This window comes from Mercenaria mercenaria, chromosome 2 (assembly GCF_021730395.1).
Source record: "Mercenaria mercenaria strain notata chromosome 2, MADL_Memer_1, whole genome shotgun sequence".
NCBI lineage: Eukaryota > Metazoa > Mollusca > Bivalvia > Venerida > Veneridae > Mercenaria > Mercenaria mercenaria.
This window is the reverse complement of record NC_069362.1, coordinates 50,551,590-50,574,161: the sequence shown is the minus strand read 5'-3', so window position 1 is coordinate 50,574,161 and position 22,572 is coordinate 50,551,590. Positions and strand designations below refer to the sequence as shown.

Below are 22,572 nucleotides of genomic sequence, written 5' to 3'. Positions count from 1 at the left end.
GAGGAAATTTTTTGTTTTCATCAAAATAGAAGTATTTACAGGCCAAGGGGGCCCACCCCGTAAAAAAGGGCATATTATTTTTCTGATTTTTCAACAATATAAAGTTTATTACAGGCCAAGGTTGCCACAGTAAAATGACATATCCCCTTTTACGGGTAACAGCAATTTTAGAGGTTTATTTCAGGCCCAAAGGGAAAACCAAAATAAAAAACCTTTTTTTTGGGTTGATATCACAATTGGGAAAAATAAATCAGGGCATGGAAAGGGAAGTAAAATTCCATACCCTTTTTTCGTTTTCGTTTTCATAAAGTATATTACAGGCCACGGATAGCCCAAAATGAAAAAGTCATATGGGCATTTTCGATATTTAAAATTTAAATATATTAAGGCCAAGGATAAAACAGGGAAATTGGGCCCTATAAATTTTTCGATACATCAATTAAAGTATATTACAGGGCACAGTAGCCCCAGTGAAAAACCATTTGACTTTGTTCTTAAACAAACAATAAAGAAGTAATTACAGGGGACAAAATTCCACGGTGAAAATTTCCCTAAAGATTTTGTTCGAAACATTTTTAAAATAGAAGTTTATTAAAAGGGGACGGATAAACCACAGTGAAAAGGGCAAATGACTTTGTTGGAAAAATCCTTTAACAAAGAGGTTATTACAAACCACTGATACTTACATGAAATAAAAGTTTGACTTTGTTCCCCCATATAATCAAAATAGAATATATGACAGGCCAAGCATACCACAAATTTAAAAAACAAAAGAATTTTTTGGATATCATCAAAATTTTGAAGAATATTTCGGGCACGATAGCCACAGTAAAAAAGATAAATGACTTTGGGGTATTTCACCAAAACAGAAGTATACTACTGGGCACGGTACCCCCAGTTTAAAAAGACATATGTCTTTTTTTTTATATCTTCAATAAGAAGTTTTATTTCAAAGGGCCCCGGATACCCATAAAATGACATATGACTTTTTTGTATATCATCAAAATAAAGTATATTACAAGGCACAGAAAAGCCACAGTAAAAAAGACATATACTTTTCTGTATATTACCAATAAAAGAAGATTAAATTTCAGGGCACGGATAAACCCCAGTAAAATGCTTTTGGTTTGTTGTTTATCTCAATCAAAGTATAAATTTAAGGCCCAAAGGTTTGCCACGTAAAATGTCATGTGACATTTAGTATATAGAGGTATATTATAGGGCCCAAAGGGTAGCCAACAGTTTAAAAAGACAATTTTACTTTGTTGAAAAAAATCAAAAATAGAAAAAATATTACAGGGCCGGGTAGCCACAGTTTAAAAACAAATGACTTTTTTCGAATCAAAAATATAGACGGTATTTAAAGGCCCAAAGGGTAGCCACAGTAAAATGGGCATATGAAATTTTTTTGTATATCATCAATATTAAATATATTTTCGGGGGAGGTTTGCCCCGTTAAAAAAGACATATGACTTTGTTTTGTATCAAAAAAAATATAGACTTAATTTTTTCAGGCCCAAGGGTACCCCCAGTAAAATGAATATGATTTGTTCATAAACCCAAACAATTTAAAAGTAAAATTCCGGCCAAGGATAGGTCAAATAGAATGACATATGACTTTAATTTTATACTAACAATACAGAATTTTTTTACAGGGGACGGATAAACCCCAGTGAAATTGCATATGATTTTTTGCATACACCCAAATAAAGAAGTATATTACAGGCCAAGGGTTTCCCTAGTAATATGACATATGACTTTTTTTTATATTATCAATTTTAGAAGTATATTTCGGCCAAGGGTAGCCCAATCAAAAAACATATGACTTTTTCTGTACATCACCAAATAAGTATATTACAGGGCACGGATAGCCACAGTTAAAAAAGACATATGAAAATTTTCTGTATATCACCAATTTAGAAATATTTTTTCAGGCCCGATTGCCGCAGTAAAATTTACTATGGTTTTTTGTTATATCATTTAAAAATAGAAGTATATTACAGGCCCAGGGTTCCACAAATTTAAAAAAGACGTATGACTTTTTGGGGATATCAAACAGTCAGTAGTAAATTACAGGGCCCAAGGTACCACGTTAAAAAAACATATGACTTTGCGTATTCATCGTTTTGGGAAATTTATTTCAAAAGGGACGGGTTACCCAGAAAAAAGACATATGACTTTGTTTTATACTCATATAGAAGTAAATTACAGGCCAAGGGTAGCCGCAGTAAAATGAAATAACTTTTTTGTAAAATCATCAATTTAGAAGTATAAAACAGGGGACGGTTTTTCGCATAAAAAGACTTTTACTTTGTTTTATTTTTATCAATAAAGAAGTATATTACAGGGCACAAATAGCCCAGAAAAAAGGCATATGGCTTTTTCTTAAAATCACCCAAAATAGAAGTATATTTCAGGCCAGGGGAAACCGCAGTAAAATGACTATGGGGGGTTTGTTGTAATCTCAATATAGAATATTTTACTCCCAGGGTAGCCCCAGTAAAAGACCTATACTTTTTTTTTTGGGGGTGGGGTTTTCAAACTTGGGAAGTCTTGGGTTTATGGTTTTTTTCCAAATTTTATTTGGTAAAATTTTAAAATGGTTTTTTTTAAAAAAGGTTCGCCCAAAATGTTTTTAGAATACCCCATTTTAAATTTTTAACCCTTTTTCCCTTGGACATTTCGCTTTCCCCCTTTGATTGTGTCCCGGGGGAAATGGGGGGGGTCTATGATAAGCAGTTTTTTTTAAAACCTACCAAACTGAATGTTTTGATACTCCCGTCTTCTGGGCCCCTTTTTGGGCAGGCCCCCTTTTTGGGGTGTTTCCCCTTGTTTCTCTGTCTTGAAAAGGCATTGAGTCTTACGTTTTTGGTTTTAAAAGGGTTTTCTTTATTTAAAATTTATCACGAGCTTTTTTGTCTTTTACATGCCTCCTTTTTGTTTTCCCTTCGTGTTTAAAATTCACCGGAGGGGGGTTCTTTTATTTACCTGTCCCGTGTCTTTGGAACCGGGGGGGGTTTAAAAGGGGAGGTTGGGGGGACAACCCTAAACCAGTTTTTTTCTCCCCCCGTGGTTTTTTTTCCCCTGACTGTTCCCCAAAGGGGGTGCCCCCCTGTGTTCCCTTTTTTTGTTTGTTTTGTCCCCTGTGTTTTGGGTTTGGTTGTGGGCGTGTATGGGGTGGGTTTGGGGTTTTTGCACTTATTTCTTTCTGTAGGGTTTTTGTTTTGGGGAGGGGGGATTTTGGTGGTGGATTCCCTTTTGATATTTGTCTTGTTTTTAGGTTTTTTAACATCAATACAGTTTATATTAAAGGGCCCAAGGGTTTCCACAGTAAAATGACCTTTTAACTTTTTTTTGATACGGGTATACGAGGATATTACAGGCCAAAAATAGCCACAGTTTAAATGCGTATAACTCTGCTGAAATCCACCCCAAAAAAAGTTTTTTACAGGGCCAAAAGGGTAGTCATATGAAATTTACTTAAAACTTTTTTTGTATATCACCCCAAAATATAAAATTTTTTAAAAGGGGACGGATAGCCCAGTGAAAGGATATGACTTTTTGGGAAAACATCAAAACAGAATACACAAGGGGACCCGGGTAGCCCCGTGAAATGGCATATGACTTTGTTTTATTTCACCCTTTTTAAAATATAAATTTCTGGCCCAAGGGTAGCCCCAAAAATTTAAAAAGACAATTTTACCCTTTTTGTATATCATCAAAATTTTGAAAATATATTACAGGGGACGGTTTGCCGCATTTAAACGGGTTTTTACTTTGTTCGTATCAACAAAATAGAAGGTATTACAGGCCACATTGCCACAGTTAAAAAAGAATAACTTTTTTTGTTTTTCCCAAAACAAAAATTTTTTACAGGGGCACGGACAGCCGCATATAAAAGACATAGAATTTTTTAGGATTCACAATATAGAATATTTTTTGCAAAGGGGGAAGGATAGCCACAGTAAAAAGACATTTTACTTTTGGGTTTGAAATATATTTAAAAGGGAAAGTTTTAGCCCCTTTTTATTTTGACATTTGGGGGGAACCTTTTACCTTTACCTTTAGCAAAAAAGCTACTCATGAGGGCTGCACAGTGTCTTTATGAGGGGTTTATTTGATCAAAAAATTTACGAAAATCCCTTAAGTATTTAGGAAAAAAACAGATGGGCACAAAATTTGGGAAAACTCAAAATTTTTGGGTTTAGGGTTTTGACTTGACATTGGCCGTTTTGGCGACTCAAGAAAAATTTTGCACAATTTTCTTTAAAAGGTGATTATTTGACCCAAAATTTTAGGAAAAAAACCTTTAAGTGGTTAAAAAGGGGTACAGAGCGGGACACAAAAAAGAAAGGGCCCCAAAACCCTTTGGGCCCTTTAATTGTGACCTTGCAAATTTAGTCAAAATGGTTACTCATAATTTTTTCCACATCATCTTGATGAGGTGGTTTCTTACCCAAGCCCTTCCTTTAAAAATTTTTTCAAGGGGGTTTTGGGGAAAACAGACGGGGAAAATTGACAAAAAGGAAGGCTCAAACCCTTTTTACTTTTAATTGTGAAACCCTTTACCTTTAGCCCACATGGCCCCGGTCATCTTCTGCTTTTTGGCTTATGAATGGTCGATCATTTTCCCAAAACCCAAGTTTTTTGAAAAACCTCAAGGGGGTTTTTTTTTATATAGACCTGGACCGAATATTAAGGCGGATGAGCGGGCGGGCGGACAGGGTCCACCCTTTTTAAATCTCCCCTCACCAAACCCTAGCCTGGGTTAGGAATTTTAAAAAAGGCCCCCGGGAAATTTTCCTAAATTTTGAACAAAAAAATTTTAGAATTTGGTGGTTTCGATAAACCCCCCAAGGGGGATTCCAAATGTTACGGGGGGGATAGCCAAAAGGCCGTTTTCCCCCTAATGCAATCAACGAATTTTAAACCGAACCGCAACCCTTTTTAAAAACTTTTTAGGTAATCTCCCCCGTTAAAAATATTTAATTTTTGGGGTTTTTTCAATAAGAAAAAAGAGGACAGGAAAAAAAAAAAAAGTGACAACACACTTCCTTCCCGGGTAAAAATTTTTTTACGAGGATTTGGGAAAAATCAAAAAAAGATATCGCATGTGGGTTTTAACCAAATAGTTACAAAAGAAATCAATTTCAAAAAAAAAAAAAAAGCTCGTTTTTTTCCATAACGTACAGAAAAAAAAACTCAAGTCTTTGGGAAACGGGGCTTTTATTTGGGTTATCGCCGTTTGGGGTTGGGGGAAAACCTTCGTTTTTTAAAAACAAATATGTACAACTGCAAGGTAACTAGTGTTTTGGGCCGGGGGGGGGTCATGTAATAAAACAGAGAGACACAAATTTTTTAAACTTTGCACAAAAATTTCGGAGCAAAGGGGGGAAGGGAGGAAGGGAAATCTCATGGGAAGCCCTCAGTGAGTTGTAGTGGGTTTAAGAAAAAGCAATGTTGTTTTGAAATTACTGACCATGTTTCAACTTTGGGTTTTGCACGTGTTTTAGCTGCGGGCCATCAGACAAAAAAAAACAAAAAATTAAAATTTTGCGATGAAAAACTAATTGAAATTTTAAAACCTAATTAAATTTTAAAAATTTTGGGATTTAAAAAACTAATTCCCCCAAAAAAAAATTTAGCGTGGGGGAAAAATTTAAATTTTTTGAAAAATTTTTCTGGACCCGTCTTTTACACATTTATGCCCTTGACTGGAATTTTGGAAAAACACATACACTTTTTTTGGGGGTTCTCTTGTCATTGAATTTTTATTCGATCTTTTTCCTGTTTTAGGGGCAATATTGGGGGAAATTAAAAGAAAGTAAAAAACTTTTAAGAAAACAAACCCCAAAGGGGGGATCAAATTTCTTTTTCTGTCAAAAAAAAGGGGGATGGGAACCCTCATTGGGCAAAAATGTAATAAAAGGGGCAAAGCCCCGCAAAACGAAGATAAGGGAAAACGGTTTTTTTCTGAAGGTAACCCCAACAGTATACAGTATCATGAATTACTTTCCCCTGTACTTTAAAAACTTTTTCCAAAAATGGAAACAAACCCCGAAGATGGGGCAAAAGTTTAATTCAACCATGGACCAAAGAAAAATAACCCCCATTGGGACTGGGGAGAATTAAAAATTTGGTTTTTATGGAACACACTTCTTTTTATTAAAAAGTCTTTTATCTCAACTTCTTTAAAAAAAAGGGGAGCTAACTTTCTCACACACCTTTTTTTCTTTGGTTTCCCCAAATTCAAATTTTGTAATTTAAATTTTTCATATCTCTAAAAACAAAACAAACTTGTAACTACAAATTCCCCTCATTATTATTATGTTAAAAAAATTAAAAACTTTTTTGTTTAAAAAATATTTTTAAAATTTAAAATTTTTGGTATACTGTTTCTATTTCTTATGGTTTTCTATCTTTTTTGGGTTTCCCCGGGTGTGTAAGGAACAGTGGCCCCATGTTTTGGGGAAAAGGCATTTTAATTATTGAACATCTCTTTAAAAACCAAAAAAAACAAATTAAAAAACCCAAAAAAAGCTGTCAGTGGAAAAGGGGAGGGGCTCGACTAACAAAAAGCTTGGAAAAGTATTATTTGCAAATTTAAGGGAAAACTTTAACATTACAAAAACAATATTCTAATCGAAAAGTGGGCCCTAATTCAGGCAAAAAGTTTGATTGGGTTTCCTCTCCTTTTTTCAGGCTGGGGTTTTTGGGTGGGAAACAGTACGCAAAATATAAAGCAATATTCCCCAATGGACTTTGAAAAAATTTGGGGGATTTCGGGAAAAATTTAAACTTTTTTTAAACGAAAAAGGGGGCCCTTTTTCAGTCCCAAAAAGCTTGATTGAGTTGGGCCCCCTCCTTTTTTCAGAATTGGGGCATGATGGGAAACAAATTTAAACAAAATATGAAAGGGGAATATTTCCCTTGGGCTTTTGAAAATATTTTGGGGGGGTAGCAAACTTTTTTTTTTTTTTTTTGTGACGCTCCCCTCCGCTAACGCTCATGCTGACACCGGGGGGGATAGGGTAGCCCCCTTTCCTTCAAAATCCACTAAATGATGTTTTTTTTTTCCAGTCAAGAGAAAAAATTGAGTGAGGGTGCGACATAAACCCAGAACAAAAACTGTACTAATGGTGACAAAAAAGCCCCCCCCCCCCCCACACGCCTTGACCTTTGACCTGGGGACCCCAAAGTCAGTAGGGGTTTGTGTACTCAAAAGTAATTTCCCGCAGTGAAATTTGAAGGGCCTGGGGGGCAAGGTTCGCATGTAAAAATGCCTTCATTTCAAAAGTTAACGGTTTTGAGAACAAACAACAAACAACGAACGAACAGAAAGGGCAGTTGGAAAAAATTTTATGGCCCCCTTTGGGGCAAAAAAAAAGCTGATTGGTTACGAAAAAAACTTGTTTTTTAGGTTTTCGCTGGGGGATCAAAAAAAAAGTGATGGAAAAAAAAGTGTTTAAAAAATTTTAAAAAATTTTTGTTGTTTGGGCCCCCAAAAAATGACATTTTTTAAAACCCAATTTTTCCCCCCTGAATTTATTTGGGAAAAAAGGTTTTGGGAAAGATCTGTGGCAAACGGTTTAAAAAAGGTTTTTCCAAAAACTCCCCGTTTTTCCCAAATGATGGCATTTTTGCCACGTTTTTCCCCTCTCAAATTTTAAGGGAAAAAAGGGGGCAAAAAAGGGTGTGGCAAACATTTTAAAGGGGTATCTTAAATCCTTTCCCTTTTTTACTCTGTGATGGCCCAATTTATGGAAAACAGTTTAAATTTATTTTCCCCATTTTTTTTGCCAAATGCCCTTTAAAATTTGTTTTTTTAAATAAAAAACTTTGTTTTAATACTCCCTTTGTTTTCCATCGATTTTTTTATAGCAAAAGTGGGGATATTTAGAAAAAGGGCTTTGGGCCCAGTGTTTTTTGAATTTAGTTTCCGGGGAAGGGAAATCGTAAAAATTCCCACTTCGCATGTTGATTTTTGGGGCCAAGGGTTTTAGAAGAAAGACTTTAGGGTCGCCACAGTTTTGTTTAAATTTGCATAATTTTTTAAGGGTGTTACACCCCTTTAAGGGTAAGATCCCGTTTAAACTCTTTCCCGTATGGGGTTTAGGTCGCTTTTTTCAATTTCCAAAGGGGGGTGCCATAGGGTTTTGTGATTTATTGGGGAAAACTGAAGGGGGATAATACCACCTGGGCTTTTTGGTGGTTTTTGAGCGTTTATTGAGGTTTTTAAACAAATTTGTCCAGTTCCGTTCCGGTAACCGAACGGGGAAGGGGTTTAACTTAGTTTTTTTTTGTTTTCCATGAGCTCCCCCTCCCAGTCCCACACAAGTATTTCCGTTTAGGCCCCCACGGTCAAAAAATTGGGAAATTTGGGCTTTTCCCATATTCCGGAAAATCTACCCGTTTTGTTTCAGAGGGTATAAAGTAGGAAAAGGGGAACCCCAAAACCCAAAAGGGAAAATGAAAGAAATTTTGCCAACAAAGGGAAAAACTTAAAACCCTTTAATCCCAAAATTTTTCCCCCCCGACCATATTTGGGGCAAACGCACAAGTTGAACCCAAAATTACCCATTTTAAAAACCATGACCCCTTTCAAATGATTTTTTTTTAAAATAATGCAACTACCTTTTGGGGGCATGAAATTTGGGGAAAAATTTTGCGCACAAATCCTAAAATTTGGGAAAAAGAAAAAAAAAAATGGGTTTTTATAAACAATTTTCTAAAATTTTCTTTTTTTTTACTAAACCCCTTCTCTTGATGTGTTACCAATTAAAAAAAACTTACTTATAGCTTAGTTACTTTTTTGATAGTTTGCCAACCCAATTAAAAAATAATTATGACAACTTTGAATTTTTATTAAATTTCATTTTGATATAATTCAATTTCAAAGTGTTAGTTTTCTTTCTTTCTGGCCCTTGAATTTGTCAACCAATTTCTCCAGATCCTCATCTGTGAGGTGTCTGTTGAGGTGGCATATTCTCATAGTGGCATCCAGATGACCCTGGGTAAGTCTGTTTCTCTTCTTGGTGTGGATGTTTGCCATCAGGGAGAAACTTCTCTCTACAACTGCAGTTGAGGAGGGCATTATCATGCAGAAGTACAGTAACCGCATGGTACAAGGGAAGCAGTCTCTCAACACTGCATCGTTCCTGAACGACTCGTACACCGACTGTAGGGTAGTCTTACCATTCCGCCTGTAAAATTTAAGAAAACAGTCCATATTGATTTCACATTAGGTAAACACAATGAAACCCAAACAGAGTGAACCCTATACTGTGTGTATACAATATATTTTAAATCTTTTGTATTTTCAAGTTCAGAAAGTAAACATGAATATAAAATTACAAATTAAAAGTTCACAAACATTAAAATAAATTCAAGAGTATAAAATTAAAGAAGTTTGAACACTTGAATCAATGATTTTTTTTACTTTTAATGATTTAAAGAATGTGACAGGTGTCAAATATACAATTATTCCAACAGAAAAATGATTATTCCTAAGGTTTAATTTTATTGTTTTAAATAATACTGAGTTACTGACCTTAAACCTGGCTGTGTAATGTATACATTAACATTTCGAAGATCTTGAAATCTATAACACTGAAAAGGACAACAACTTCAAAATAACAGTAAACTGAACAAAAACCAAACTATGTATACATTAACATTTCGAAGATCTTGAAATCTATAACACTGAAAAGGACAACAACTTCAAAATAACAGTAAACTGAACAAAAACCAAACTATTTCAAATGCAGTCAATTAAATCAAGTGACTGTGTGATTGATAAAATTTCTTTCATCATGATATTTATATTGAAGTAAGAGTTAAACATAAAGTTTATTGTGTTAAAAAATAATAAAAATGGCATTATGATATTTTTTGAAAACCAACTGACAAATTACAAAAAAAAATTGTTTGCAAACAGTATCAATTACACTTTAATAAAAAATAACTGTCAACAATGAACAATTATAACAAACAAGAATCAAACAGTCAATAGATACCTAAGCATGTATAACTGTACTTTAACACTTTTCAGCTCTGTCTCCAACTGGACTGGATTCATTAGGGCTGGCACATTGGTGGTGTGACCATTGAAGATATCAGTCTTTGGGGATCCATAGAAAGCTACTAACCTCTGAATGGATGCCTAAAAAAATGAGGGCAGATATATTTTCAATATAAACTATCAAAACTGTTTATTAGCAGTCCAGAAATTAAAAGCTAGACATATAGATTGATGATAAAGGAAGAAAAAAATCAGAATAAATAAATGTTATAGACAATAATATGTAATTTTTCCAATTCAAATACTTACATTCCCATATTCAGGTAGGTCAGACACATTCTCTGGTAGGTTCTGTGGATTGAAAAACCCAAAGGCATTTAATACTGGATCTCCATGGTTGAAGGCATCTTCAATTTCTTGCACAAGTTCGTACACCAGTGGTATACCTGCCAACATCAATTATGACTAATAAAAATACTATCAAAAATTAATTTTTAACGGTCATTCTTTGTCAAATTACAAAATGTATAAATACATACTGGTCAAATTATCATTTTTAATATGATAGGTTATTTGATATTCTCTATTTAAATGAACAAGTTTGGCATTATTTTGGTAATGATTATGTATTTTAGTACTTTAAATTATTTATACATACCGGTCTCTTCAAGAAATGCATCAGGTGTTAGGTCCAGATTGTTCTGCCTCATCCGCCTTTCAAGGGCAGTTCGATCATCTATCTCGAGGAACAGTTGATCACACTTGGCAAACTCTGTTTCGCTGTTGACCAAATTGCCAGAATACCGACGATAGATTGCTACCAGGGAAGTTAGCGAATCAATGGTGACCTTAACACGTTCTGGTAAGGAGGTGAAATTAACATTCTCTTCCTGAAGATACAGTGACAGCATGTTGACTGGCTTTAGGATGTCGCACAAGAGCAGGACTGTGGCTACAATATTCTTATCAGTCACATTTTGCCTGATGCCTCGGATCTCAGGTTCCCTCTTCTCAGCATAGATAGCATCAAGTGTATCAAGGATACAGACATATCTAAAACAAAACAGGATTAGCTTCAACTCAACTGAAACGCATTTTATTAAAGAAAATTGTATAATTCAAATTTCGGGTTACGGAAATATGGAATTGAATAATTTTGCCTTAAAAATGAAAAGCAAACATACTTTACACATTTTGAATATGACATTTTTTGGCTGAAATGAAAACTCAGACTTATACCTTGAAATAAATCTAGCTGATGCTTGAAGGTGGGACAGCCATCTAGTTGCCGCAGCCCTGGTTATAGTAAGTGGGTCCTTCCCATAAACAGCCTGGATGTGCTTGAACACTGCCAGCTTCTGTGGTGAGAATTCGAACAACTTCCATAGAGAAAGAAGTGTCGTATCAACGTCCTGCAGGAGGGGGAAGCGCTTGATTAGATGTGCGAGACAGAGTGCCAGTCGATGGTTTCGGCAATTAATGTACACTGAAAATGGACTCACATGTTGAACCCTTCGTTGTACTCCTGAAAAATATGAATAAGTCATCACCTTCAGAAAATGTTGGATTATTTAAGCTCAATAATTTCATTTTTTAATTAAGCCAGTTGGATTCATAGTGTGGCAAGAGCATTCAACGTGAATCAAGGGCTTTAAAAGTAATTTCATTAGGCTAAAGAAACAATAATTACGAAGTTACAAGACAGAAAATCATAACTGCTTCAAGTACCACTCCCAGTTACCTCGGGAACCATATAAGTTTTGTAAGATTTTATTTTTTTTGTAAGTAAGCGGTAAGTGGTCAAACTTTAAATAATTAACAATAATTTTCTGTATTATTATTTTTGTAAAAGTTAAACTCAGATAACCTTTCTGCACACCAGACATGGTATTGCATCCATCAAATCCTGAGAAACGGATGTTTGCAACATTGATGTTCTTTCCCAAAAGGAACGTCTCAAGTGAATTTGTGATGCATTCAGCCGTCCCTTTTTCAAGTTGAACAAACCCCATAAAGAATGTTCTAACACTTTCTATTCCATCGGCACTACCACATCTTATCATCACACTCATCTGGCTGCGATTACTAATGTCCGAGCTTTCATCTGCCAATAATGAGAATTCCTTGCCACTTAGGTCAGTGAGAACTTCCCTCTCTAGGTAGTCAGAGAGGCACATGACCATTTCTGTAATGCTGGAAGATGACAGGTATGTGACACTAGAGCTTGACAAGAATGCTTGAAGATCTACCACACCAATATTAGCAACAAACTTGATGAACTTCTCAGCATTCTCTGTAACTGCCCATTTCTGCTTAATAACAAAGTCCAAACACTTGAAAATCTTTTTAAGTGCAGATCTATTACTAGCCTTTTTATGTGCATCTTTTATTTGTAATTGACGGTATACATTAATGCTCGATTTCGCCAATGTATATCGTTCCACAGAAAATTTGTGATATTTACTGTTCGAGTGTGATAGAAGTTTTCTTGTAGGGTGTGTCCCAAGCTGGACACCCCTTTTTACAAATGGTTTGTCAGCAGCAGCAGTTGTACCAAACAATTCACAATGTTTACACATGTAACCATTTTTCACTGTTGAATAGAATAACCAGTTATGCTGTTGTTCATACTTGACCGGTGCAAACTTTCTCTGATCTGGTACTAACACATCCTGACAAGGCTCGGAGACAGAAAGGGACGGACTTGCTGACTGACTGCTACATGCAGTCTGGCTACATGGAACACTCTCAGATCGACTACAAGGCTCTGGCAACGGACTTTGAGAACAGCATGGATCTGGTGACGGTCTGACAGTCACGCTGTCAGTGACATTACTAAGGACAGGATTATCGTTTTGAACAACAGTGGCTGGATTACGAGTGACCTTCGGAGCATTTCCATTGGCAATGGCTTTCAAAAATGAATTTATTTTGGGAGTGATTCAGATTTTTGTTTCGTCAGTCTTCTAACATAATATTTTGAATTATGAGACATAATTTCCTCGGCGGAAGAAAACAAACGTCGGAGTCGTCTAGACGATTGTACCACTATGCACATTGCACTCGTAAAGTGTCTACAGAATTATCATAGTGATAAAATCGCATGTGCGCACCGGTAACCGTTCGAAAAAAATGTACGGCGGATGAACGGGTTTTATTGATAACCCTAGCACGCGCACGAAACGTATAAGTTAAGTGTAAAATACCGCCTGTCAATTATGCAGCACAGATTTTGTGAATTCCGATTGAAATTAAAACTCAAATAGAGGGGGAAAATATCAATTATTTTTGGGAAAAAATGACGATTTTTTGGGAAAAATGGAGACTTTTTTGCAAGGGGAAACTGCCGATATTCGGCACCAAAAATAGCCAAAAAAAATCACTGCCCCTATACAGTTGTACACAAGCATGGTAGTATGGTCACAGCCGAGCGCAATGGCCATAATTTCTTACATGCAACTCTTCATATTTCAGGCCTGTTAAGTAGAGAGATGAACAAATTAAGTGCGAAGGTGACTGCATTGAATGAACAAGCAATGTTAGAAAATCAAAGGTACATAAGCGTGTGTCTGAAACTGCCGGAACAAGCAATAGCGTCAACATTCAGTTTGATGTCTTATTTTCAAGAAGGGCTTCGGAGTTGCAATTGATCACTCGACATCTAGATCTCTACCTGTTGCAACTGCCATCGCTAACAAGCACTGCAGAAAAAAACTGCAATCATACATAAAGTAATTGCACAAAAACTTACCAATCAGAGGCCTCAATTGCCTCCAGTGAGCAATCACTCCAACACTAAAGCATGGAGAAAAATAATAAGTTCTAGACTGGTAAAAATACAATCGACTACTGATGCATGCACGCAAGTAGCAAAGGCTATCAACGAATACAAGCAGGACAAATGATTATATTTCGAACACTACAAGTGCCTGGTCCATTGGCTACAAACACTAGAAAAAAAATATGTTCATTGAAACTGCATTCTGCGACAGTATACAAAATCTATCTACATGCAGAAACTCGTTCCTTGCATCCGTGCCAGGATAAGACTAGAGTTACAGCACCTCAGAGCTCTCAAACTACATCGGCAAAACTTAGCAGCAAAATCAGCAAATTCTTGACCTTGTAAGGGGACCATTCTCAGATTCTGTCTTCAAAACACTAGGAAAAACATGGTATGCAAGTATGGCACTGAGGCACGGATCTGGCGATGAGGATAATGGACAGTTACAAAGTAGCAACAAGTCTGCCTACATGTCCTCCTTTTCAAGTTTTAAACAATGAACAGTCAGCAGGTACCATTGGACTACTGACAATTATACATTTTTTTTTGGTAAGACTTTTTAGTTCATTTCTTTAGTTCCCCTTTCTTTTCTCTTGTGTGATTTCTAGTTGTAATTTCTCAAGTGCTGCCAGCTGTAGTCTTTATTAATTATACATATTGCCAAACTGAAAACATTTTGAATTTCAAGTTGAGACCGAGATTCTTGTTCAGATAGAAGAGGCCTGCACACCTGCCATCACAGTTAGAGCTGCAGCTTGTAAGACACAGATTAGAGATGCAGGCTACCATGAGACAGGAAGCAGAAGTGAGAGACAAATACCAATCATTATACCAGACTAAGGCTGCTGGCAACACCAGTCAGAGGAGTGATACCCAGAGCTCCAGTGGTTTCATTTCCTCCACTCTCTGAACAGAAATACTGATATCATTTTTTTTCTGAAAATCTTTGAGTCCAACTCCCTACATGCAGGAGGCACAGGTGCCCGTCCAGTCTTGGTGCCCATATGGGTGCCGCCCCCTCAAAAAAAAAAAAAAAGAAAATTAAAAACACTGTTTTAAGCCTAAAACGAAAAAAAAATTTTTTTTGGAAAAATTTTTTTTCCCTATATATACTCAGATGGAAAAGGTGCATGTGTTGCCGTAACGCTATGGAGGTTTACTAGGACACGCTGTGGAACAACCAAAATGTCCAGTTCAGTACCAATGCAAGCTACCCTGCTGCAATTTACACATCATGCATTTATAAAATAGTAAACAATCCTATTCTACCTAGTAAACAGCCTTAAATAACTTACATTTAAATTCAAACAAGCCAAATTGTCTAGACACTTGCAAAATAACAGTGACGATCGGCCATTTTGTTTCAAAACGAAAGTAGAAAACCTTCTCCGTTGTTTGCGTCTTAGAATTTAAATGTAAGTTATTTAAGGCTGTTTACTAGGTAGAATAGGATTGTTTACTATGTTATAAATGCATGATGTGTAAATTGCAGCAGGGTAGCTTGCATTGGTACTGAACTGGACATTTTGGTTGTTCCACAGCGTGTCCTAGTAAACCTCCATAGCGTTACGGCAACACATGCACCTTTTCCATATAAGAGTATATATAGGGGAAAAAATTTTTTTCAAAAAAATTTTTTTTTTCGTTTTAGGCTTAAAACAGTATTTTTAATTTTTTTTTTTTTTTGAGGGGGCGGCACCCATATGGGCACCAAGACTGGACGGGCACCTGTGGCAGGAGGGTTTCCTAAAAGAACAACACTTATATAGATGGTTGTAAATGAAGGAATTTTAGCTCAGACAGTTTAACCTGAGTTATGATTCTAAGTTACTTTTTCTTTAAGTTTAGATGTTATATTTCCAGATGTTATATTTACAGGGAATCAAGAATGCAGCAGCAAGGTTCACAAGAAGCACCCGTGCGTATAGAAATTTCACAGCCTTCTGCAGAAGAAACAACTGCGAAAAAAAAGACATACTTCTGCATTCAACACATGTTGGCATTATATCTGCAGGACCTTCATTTCCTGTATCAGACATTTCTGAATCCACAGACGGATAAGTATATATATATATATATGTTTTTTAAGGTTGTGCGTTATCAGACGTTGAACAACAGCACTCTCAGACAGAACTGAGCGTACAATATATATATACATACAAATATTGCATTATCATCTTTATCTTTTTGGCAAAGAATTTACAGTCATTTCAGACTGCAGAAGTTTAGAAAGGGTTTTCAATAACACGAAAAATACTCAGGTCAGCATGACTGGAATGCATACGCATGAAATTAGTGACTTATCAGTTCACAGTGAAATACCGATCAGGTGGAATAAACATATCGGACAACGTAAGTAGACATCCTTATGCCAGGCACGTGACCTACATCATTCAAGAAGATTGTGAGATTTATTGCAAACAGAGCGCTACCAGAAGCATTAAGTATGTTGCAGGTAGTAGAAGCTACTGCAGGTGATTGTTTTTTTACAGTGTGTCATAAATGTTTTACAGAAAACTGCGTGGACAAAACAAAATTTGAGCAATGATAACTATTTCAGGTGTTACAAACAAATAGCAGACGAATTATTATAACAACCTTCAGTTGTTATTTATATCTATGTGTGTTTTTTATTATACAATAAGACCTGAAATTCTATATTATAAACTTTTAACGCATCAAGAAAGCTAGATCCAAATATTGAAAGAACTGATAGGCATTCCGATAGACATATGACAGAACTGATAGACATTCCGATAGACAATTGACAGAACCGAAAGACTTAGTCAATCTTCTTGAAATCAAGTTCCATTTGAAAAACAGTTTAGTTCAATAGCCACATTATCATTATGTAACATTTTAGTCACTTTTAGTTTGATGTTAGACTGATATATGCATGATTTCTTCAGATTTTCTCAAGAATATTTTGAGATTTAACGCGGAATCTTTCACTTCCGGTTGTCTGTAATGCTAAGTTTTCCAGCAATCTTTACTACAGTATTCTACAGTAAATCTGAAGTAATCATTATTTCAAGGTTTTTAAGTAAGGTTTTTACCATCATTCTGTCAATCTAACTTTTACTGTAGCATATGCTATAGGCTGTTTTCAGATCGATTCTGCTCAAAAGTTGAGTGAGCGCCATATTTTGAAATGTCTTTCGCTCACTTCATTCGTGAAAGACATATGTCTTTCGCCCTCTATCTGATAAAATAAGCAGTTCTACCAACCTTAATTTGCATGGATAAATTCTTTATATTCCAAAGCATCCATTTGTTTAATGATAGATAACTTTCAACTGGTTACATTTATGTATTTCATCACTAAAGATATTTCAACTGCGAGATGTCTTTCAAGATGGCGGCATTCTGATAGATTTGCCAGAGATGCTGGCTGTAACGGCTTATTGTAACTGTGGGAAACTTACCAGGTGGAATCAGTCTGTACTTTATGCTGTTTGGGACAATAGCCAAATAATATTGTCTAGCAACACCAGCAACGTCTTTTCGTGCTGCCCGCGCCAAGGGAAATCACTCTTGCTGTGTTCTGGATTCAGGCTATCGCCCCGTAGGCCGTACCAGGCCGTACGCGAGCACTACACTCCTCCCCGTCCTATTGAAAGGAGGTAGTCCCTACACCATGGAAGTAGACCATGGTGTCTTAGACCATGGCGGTATACCATGGTCCCTTAGACCATGGAAGTATACCATGGTCTCTTGCTCATAAATATGAGATGTTCCTGGATTTAACCAGTACTAGTATTGTGTCACTTTAGCCACAATACCATCGCTACCAGCTGTCTTATTGTAAAGAATGACCAACACAGTATTCTTACTATAAGTATATGTTTATTATATGAGTGCGCCTTAACAACTGCTGAAACAACATCCCAAACTGGGTGTGTATAAAATATACGCATGCGCTGTGAGTATACTACATTATCTACATAATGATACATCTCCCCTTTTGGCAAAGAACAAGGAACACAATTTCTGAAAGCTAAAATAAAATAAATCAAAATACTCCAAATTTACTATAACGTAAAATTTCTTTCATAAAGTCTGTTTCTCCATGAATGGCATATTTTTGCTATCAGCACTTAATTATCTCTGTTCACTGTTTACATAGCACGCGTGTTCCGCTATCTAATGTTATCATATTACATTGTTTCAATTAATCTTGTCGGAGGTTTAACTGCCCTGCCAGATCTACTCATATATGTTTTTTCACTTGCTTCATTATCTGACCTTTTATTGCTTTTATCAGAGAATTGTGAAATACAGTCAGAATTTTCTTGAGGCGCCGAAAGGTTGTTATTTTCCACATTTTGCATGTCAACTTCTTTTGATTCATTGGTTTGTAACAAATGCCTCCTATTGCGACGATATGTGTTACCGTCAGGTGTTTTAACAGAGTATGACCTATCATGGTGTTTTTGCACTACTACTGCAGGACTCCAATTTTTATTTGCTTGCTGAATTCGTGCCGAATCTCCTATTTCTAATGGTGGTAAATGCTTGGCTGTCATATCATAATACACTTTCTCCCTTTCCTTGTTTGCTGACAATTTCTCACGAATGACCTTGTGTGAGATTTGCCGGGGAAGTAATTGTGACCTAGCAACTGGCAACACTGACCTAATTTGACGTTGGAACATGATTTCATGGGTGAAAAACCTATTTTAAGTTTTGTAACCTATATTCTTGTATTCTATCATTGGGTCGGTGCCTGATGCTCTGGCCTTCGTGAAAATGCGCTTGCAAATTTTCACGTACGCTTCCGCAAACCATTACCGGAGCTGTGGTAGGGACTTGTGGTCTGGTGTGTAAAATCCCAGAGCTTTGCAAAGTTTGCAAACTCATGAGATGCATAGCATGGCCCATTATCAGATACTACAATTTCTGGTATGCCAAATCTAGCAAATATGCCTTTGAGCCTACTTATAACTGTCGAACTTCTACAGTTAGGCAGCTCTTTGACCTCAAAGTAATGTGAATAATGGTCAGCGACTATCAAAAAGTCTTTGCCATTGAACTCAAATAGGTCTGTGCCAACTACCTGCCATGGGTATTCTGGAACTTGGGTGTAGACAAGCGGTTCTTTCTGGTTTGAGTCTCTGTGTTGCAAACATACAGGACATTTCAGAACGAGATCTTTAATTTCCTGGGTGATTCTAGGCCAGAAAACAATATCACTTGCTCTACTTATTGTTTTCTCTATTCCCATATGACTTGAAGAATGTAGTTTTGACAATAAGTCTGCCCTTAGGGATTTAGGAATAACAATTTTGTGACCCTTCATTATTACCCCATCCATGACGGTAAGCTCATCCCTGTAATTCCAGAAATCTAGCAGTTCTGACTTGCAGTGATTTCTTTCATCAGGCCAACCTTCAATAATGACTTGCTTCAGGGACAAAAGTTGTTCGTCCCTGTCAGTATTGACCTTGATTTCTTGTAATTTCCGGTCACTTACCGGTAAGCTTCTTTTGACCATATTAACCTGGACTTCTACAGTTTCCGTCAGGGACGGATCTGTATCCTTTACCGGAAATCTAGACAAAGTATCTGGTAAAGGAATCTGAGTTCCCTGCCTATAAGTGACATCTATATCATACTGTGAAATGTTTAAGAGCAGCCGCTGTAACCTAACAGGTGCAGCAAATAAGGGTTTCTTACATATAGCTATCAATGGTAAGTGGTCTGTAACTACTTTGACTTTTTTCCCATACACCCACTGGTGGAATTTCTTCAAGCCAAATACCAGTCCAAGACACTCTAACTCAATCATAGCATAGTTCATTTGGCTTGGCGTAAGACTTTTACTGGCATAACCTATAGGTCTACCTTCTTGAAGGAGTGTGGCCCAAGCCCTGACCTACTTGCGTCGGTTTGCAACTCTAAGGGTTTGGGCCGGGTCATAGAAAGCAAGGACAGGAGCTTGCGTTATGATATCAATCATCTGATCATAAGCTTGCTGCTGTGATTCACCCCAGAGAAATTCTACATCTTTCGCCAATAATTCTCGTAAGGGCAAAGTGACCTCAGATAGCCTAGGTGCATATCTAGCAAGATACTGACTCATGCCAAGTACCGTTTTTGAGTTGTGACCTATTTTCCGGGATAGGCATTTCTCGAATTGCAGACACCTTGTCTGGATCTGGGCTAAGACCTTGTTTAGATATCACATGACCGAAATAACTAATCTGGGACTGCCCAACCTCCAGCTTATCTGGATTAAGGCGTATACCTTGTTCTAGTGACCTTTGGAGCACTGCTCTCAAATTCGCATCATGCTCCTCCCTTGTTTTGCCATATACTAAAATATCGTCTACTATGGCAGCTACCCCTGGGAGACCCTCAAATATTTCGTCTATTTTCTTTTGGAACAGATCCATGGCAGACGAAATACCCATTGGAAGCCTCAGATACCTGTACCTCCCAAATATGGTATTGAATGTAGTCAACATGGAAGACTTCTCTGTCAAATGCATGGCCCAGTAACCTGACCTACGTCTTATTTTGTAAAAAATGTAGCACCGTTTAGCTGGGGAAGTATGTCATCCAGTGTTTTTGTCGGATGATAAGGACGTTGAATGTTTCTGTTCAAGTCACCCGGATCAAGTACTATTCGCAAGTCACCTGATTTTTTCTGTACTGTCACATTGAATTGACCCATCAGTAGGCTCACTTACTTTTGTAATGACCCCCAATTTCTCCATCTTATCTAGCTCCTTCTTGCATTTATCTCGTAATGCAACAGGAATCCTACGTGAGGATGAACCACAGGTTTAGCATCATGTTTCAGATAAATAGAACATTGCCCTGGAATAGAGCCAATGCCTTAAAAACCTGGGAATATTCATTCAGCACTGCTGTTTTGTTAAGCGGGGAGGATACATAATTGGAAGTGACAGCATGTGCGAGTTTAACTAGGCCAAAATCTATGGAAGTCTGAAAACCAAACAAGGGTGGTGACTGGGTGTCTACTACATGAAATTCTACATACTTGGTCTGTGCAGAAGGTTCATGGGTACACTGCAGGGTAATGGAACCTAGACATACTAAAGGGTTGCCATTATAACCTGTGAGCTTCGTTACAGAGGAACAGAGTGCGGTTTTTACACCCAATTGTTGCAATGCAAAATGAGGTAAATATTCACCTGTGCGCCAGTGTCTATCTTGAAAGAAATTTGTTTACCAAGAGGTCCAGTTTTAATATCCACAAATGCCTGATTGCACATCTTGTTCACAGCACTAATTACTGTATCAATGTAAATATCCTCAGATGAATCATCAGCCCTCACTTCATTGACACGTTTACTCCTGCACACCCTCGCGTAGTGATTCCATTTTTTACAGTTTCGGCATTGCACTCCCTTCGCCTTACACTGTTTGTCCCCATGGAATTGACCACAGTTTTGGCACGATTTGTGCGCGACATCGGGCTTGTTTTCCGTTGATTTCCGCGACCCGCCTTTGCACTTTATATCTCGTTTTCTCGATTCCTCTTTTTGTGAGTAGTTTTCCGTACAAAGTTAATAGAAGCCGATTCTTGCATGTTATTCATTTGCTCTTGTGCATATTCTACAGTTTGACATATGTCAACAGCTTTCGCCAATGTTAGTTTCTCACCTACTGTCAAAAGCTTCTCTCTTATTTTGGACGACTTTACACCGAACACGATTCGATCTCTAATCAAATCTTCCTTGTAGGCTTCGCCATAAGAACAGTCATTTGCAAGTATCTTAAGTCGTGTGATGAATTGCTCCATGGTATTTTCACCTTGCACTTCATTATTAAATTTGAACCGCGCAAATACTGGGTTTGATTTCGGGCTGAACGTGTTTTTCAAATGCGTCGGCGGTAGCTTTTTACTGATTTTTTCTGATCAGCTGTCAACACTAAAGTTTTTAAATTTCTCTTCCTTTTTGTCCCATCCATAGGAGCAAGTATGTGATTTGTACTGGTTCATCTTTCCCCTTTAACGGACCCTGGAATATCAATTCCGCGTGACCTCTAAAGATTTTGAATGTTTCCAACAAATTCGGACTGTCCCAGTCCATTGTAGGCGTCGGTACACCGGTTAAATCCATTATTTGAATCCGATACACTATATGCACAATGATTGTTAATAATCCTGACAAATGCGGATGTATTAAAATCGTTAATTTTCTGACACCATGTCTTATTGTAAAGAATGACCAACACAGTATTCTTACTATAAGTATATGTTTATTATATGAGTGCGCCTTAACAACTGCTGAAACAACATCCCAAACTGGGTGTGTATAAAATATACGCATGCGCTGTGAGTATACTACATTATCTACATAATGATACACCAGCGACCATGGATCTCCGCATCCATAGTGCACCGGGATCAGCCCCTATGGCTTAAACAGACTCAGTTCTTCTATAGATAGTCAATGCTATCATAAGAACTGTTCCTACTCCAAGAATGGTCAGCAGCCGAACACTTACCATAAAACAACCTTTAATCAAACAGGCGGCTGACTCTTACCTCACACAGTTGCCTCTACCTGAGCTTTGCCTAACAGTGGGGGCCTAGGTAACCTTACTGCTAGTCCAAGCAGAGCTCAAGTCTCCTCTGTGACAGGGCCTTGTGGTGCCTGCCCTATCCTAGTAAAACTGTGTGAGGCCATACGTTCCTCGTCAAGGGTCTCTAGGACGAGGCTTCACCGGACTAATCTGTTTCTTAGTCCGATGTCCCAAAGAAGTTAAGCCACGACTGAGTTCAATAGCTTCC

General features: G+C 37.1%; 2 protein-coding genes across 2 annotated transcripts; both read right to left on the bottom strand.

The window, feature by feature from the left end:
• Positions 1-8,916: 8,916 nt before the first annotated feature.
• LOC123566599 (uncharacterized) lies at positions 8,917-13,173 on the bottom strand. The gene is made up of 7 exons (XM_053536576.1): positions 11,889-13,173; positions 11,261-11,546; positions 10,680-11,074; positions 10,331-10,467; positions 10,017-10,162; positions 9,551-9,609; positions 8,917-9,203 (listed from the first exon to the last, which is right to left on the bottom strand). The coding sequence occupies exons 1-6, from the start codon at positions 12,598-12,600 to the stop codon at positions 9,552-9,554; spliced, it is 1,734 nt and encodes a 577-aa protein (XP_053392551.1). The 5' UTR covers positions 12,601-13,173; the 3' UTR covers positions 8,917-9,203; position 9,551.
• Positions 13,174-18,570: 5,397 nt separating this feature from the next.
• Positions 18,571-19,605, bottom strand: LOC128549272 (uncharacterized protein K02A2.6-like). The gene has a single exon (XM_053525832.1). It carries the CDS (start codon positions 19,603-19,605, stop codon positions 18,571-18,573), a length of 1,035 nt encoding a protein of 344 aa, XP_053381807.1.
• Positions 19,606-22,572: the final 2,967 nt, after the last annotated feature.

Bases quoted from the DNA above. Each gene is read 5' to 3' on its own strand.
- LOC123566599 (XM_053536576.1), bottom strand. From the start codon at position 12,600: ATGTGTAAACATTGTGAATTGTTTGGTACAACTGCTGCTGCTGACAAA. The intron at 11,075-11,260 runs GTATAAGTCTGA...GTTTTGTTTTAG, and splicing joins TCAGCTAGATTTATTTCAAG to ATATGTCTGTATCCTTGATA. The intron at 10,468-10,679 runs GTATGTATAAAT...TGATGTTGGCAG, and splicing joins TGCATTTCTTGAAGAGACCG to GTATACCACTGGTGTACGAA.
- LOC128549272 (XM_053525832.1), bottom strand. From the start codon at position 19,605: ATGAACTATGCTATGATTGAGTTAGAGTGTCTTGGACTGGTATTTGGC.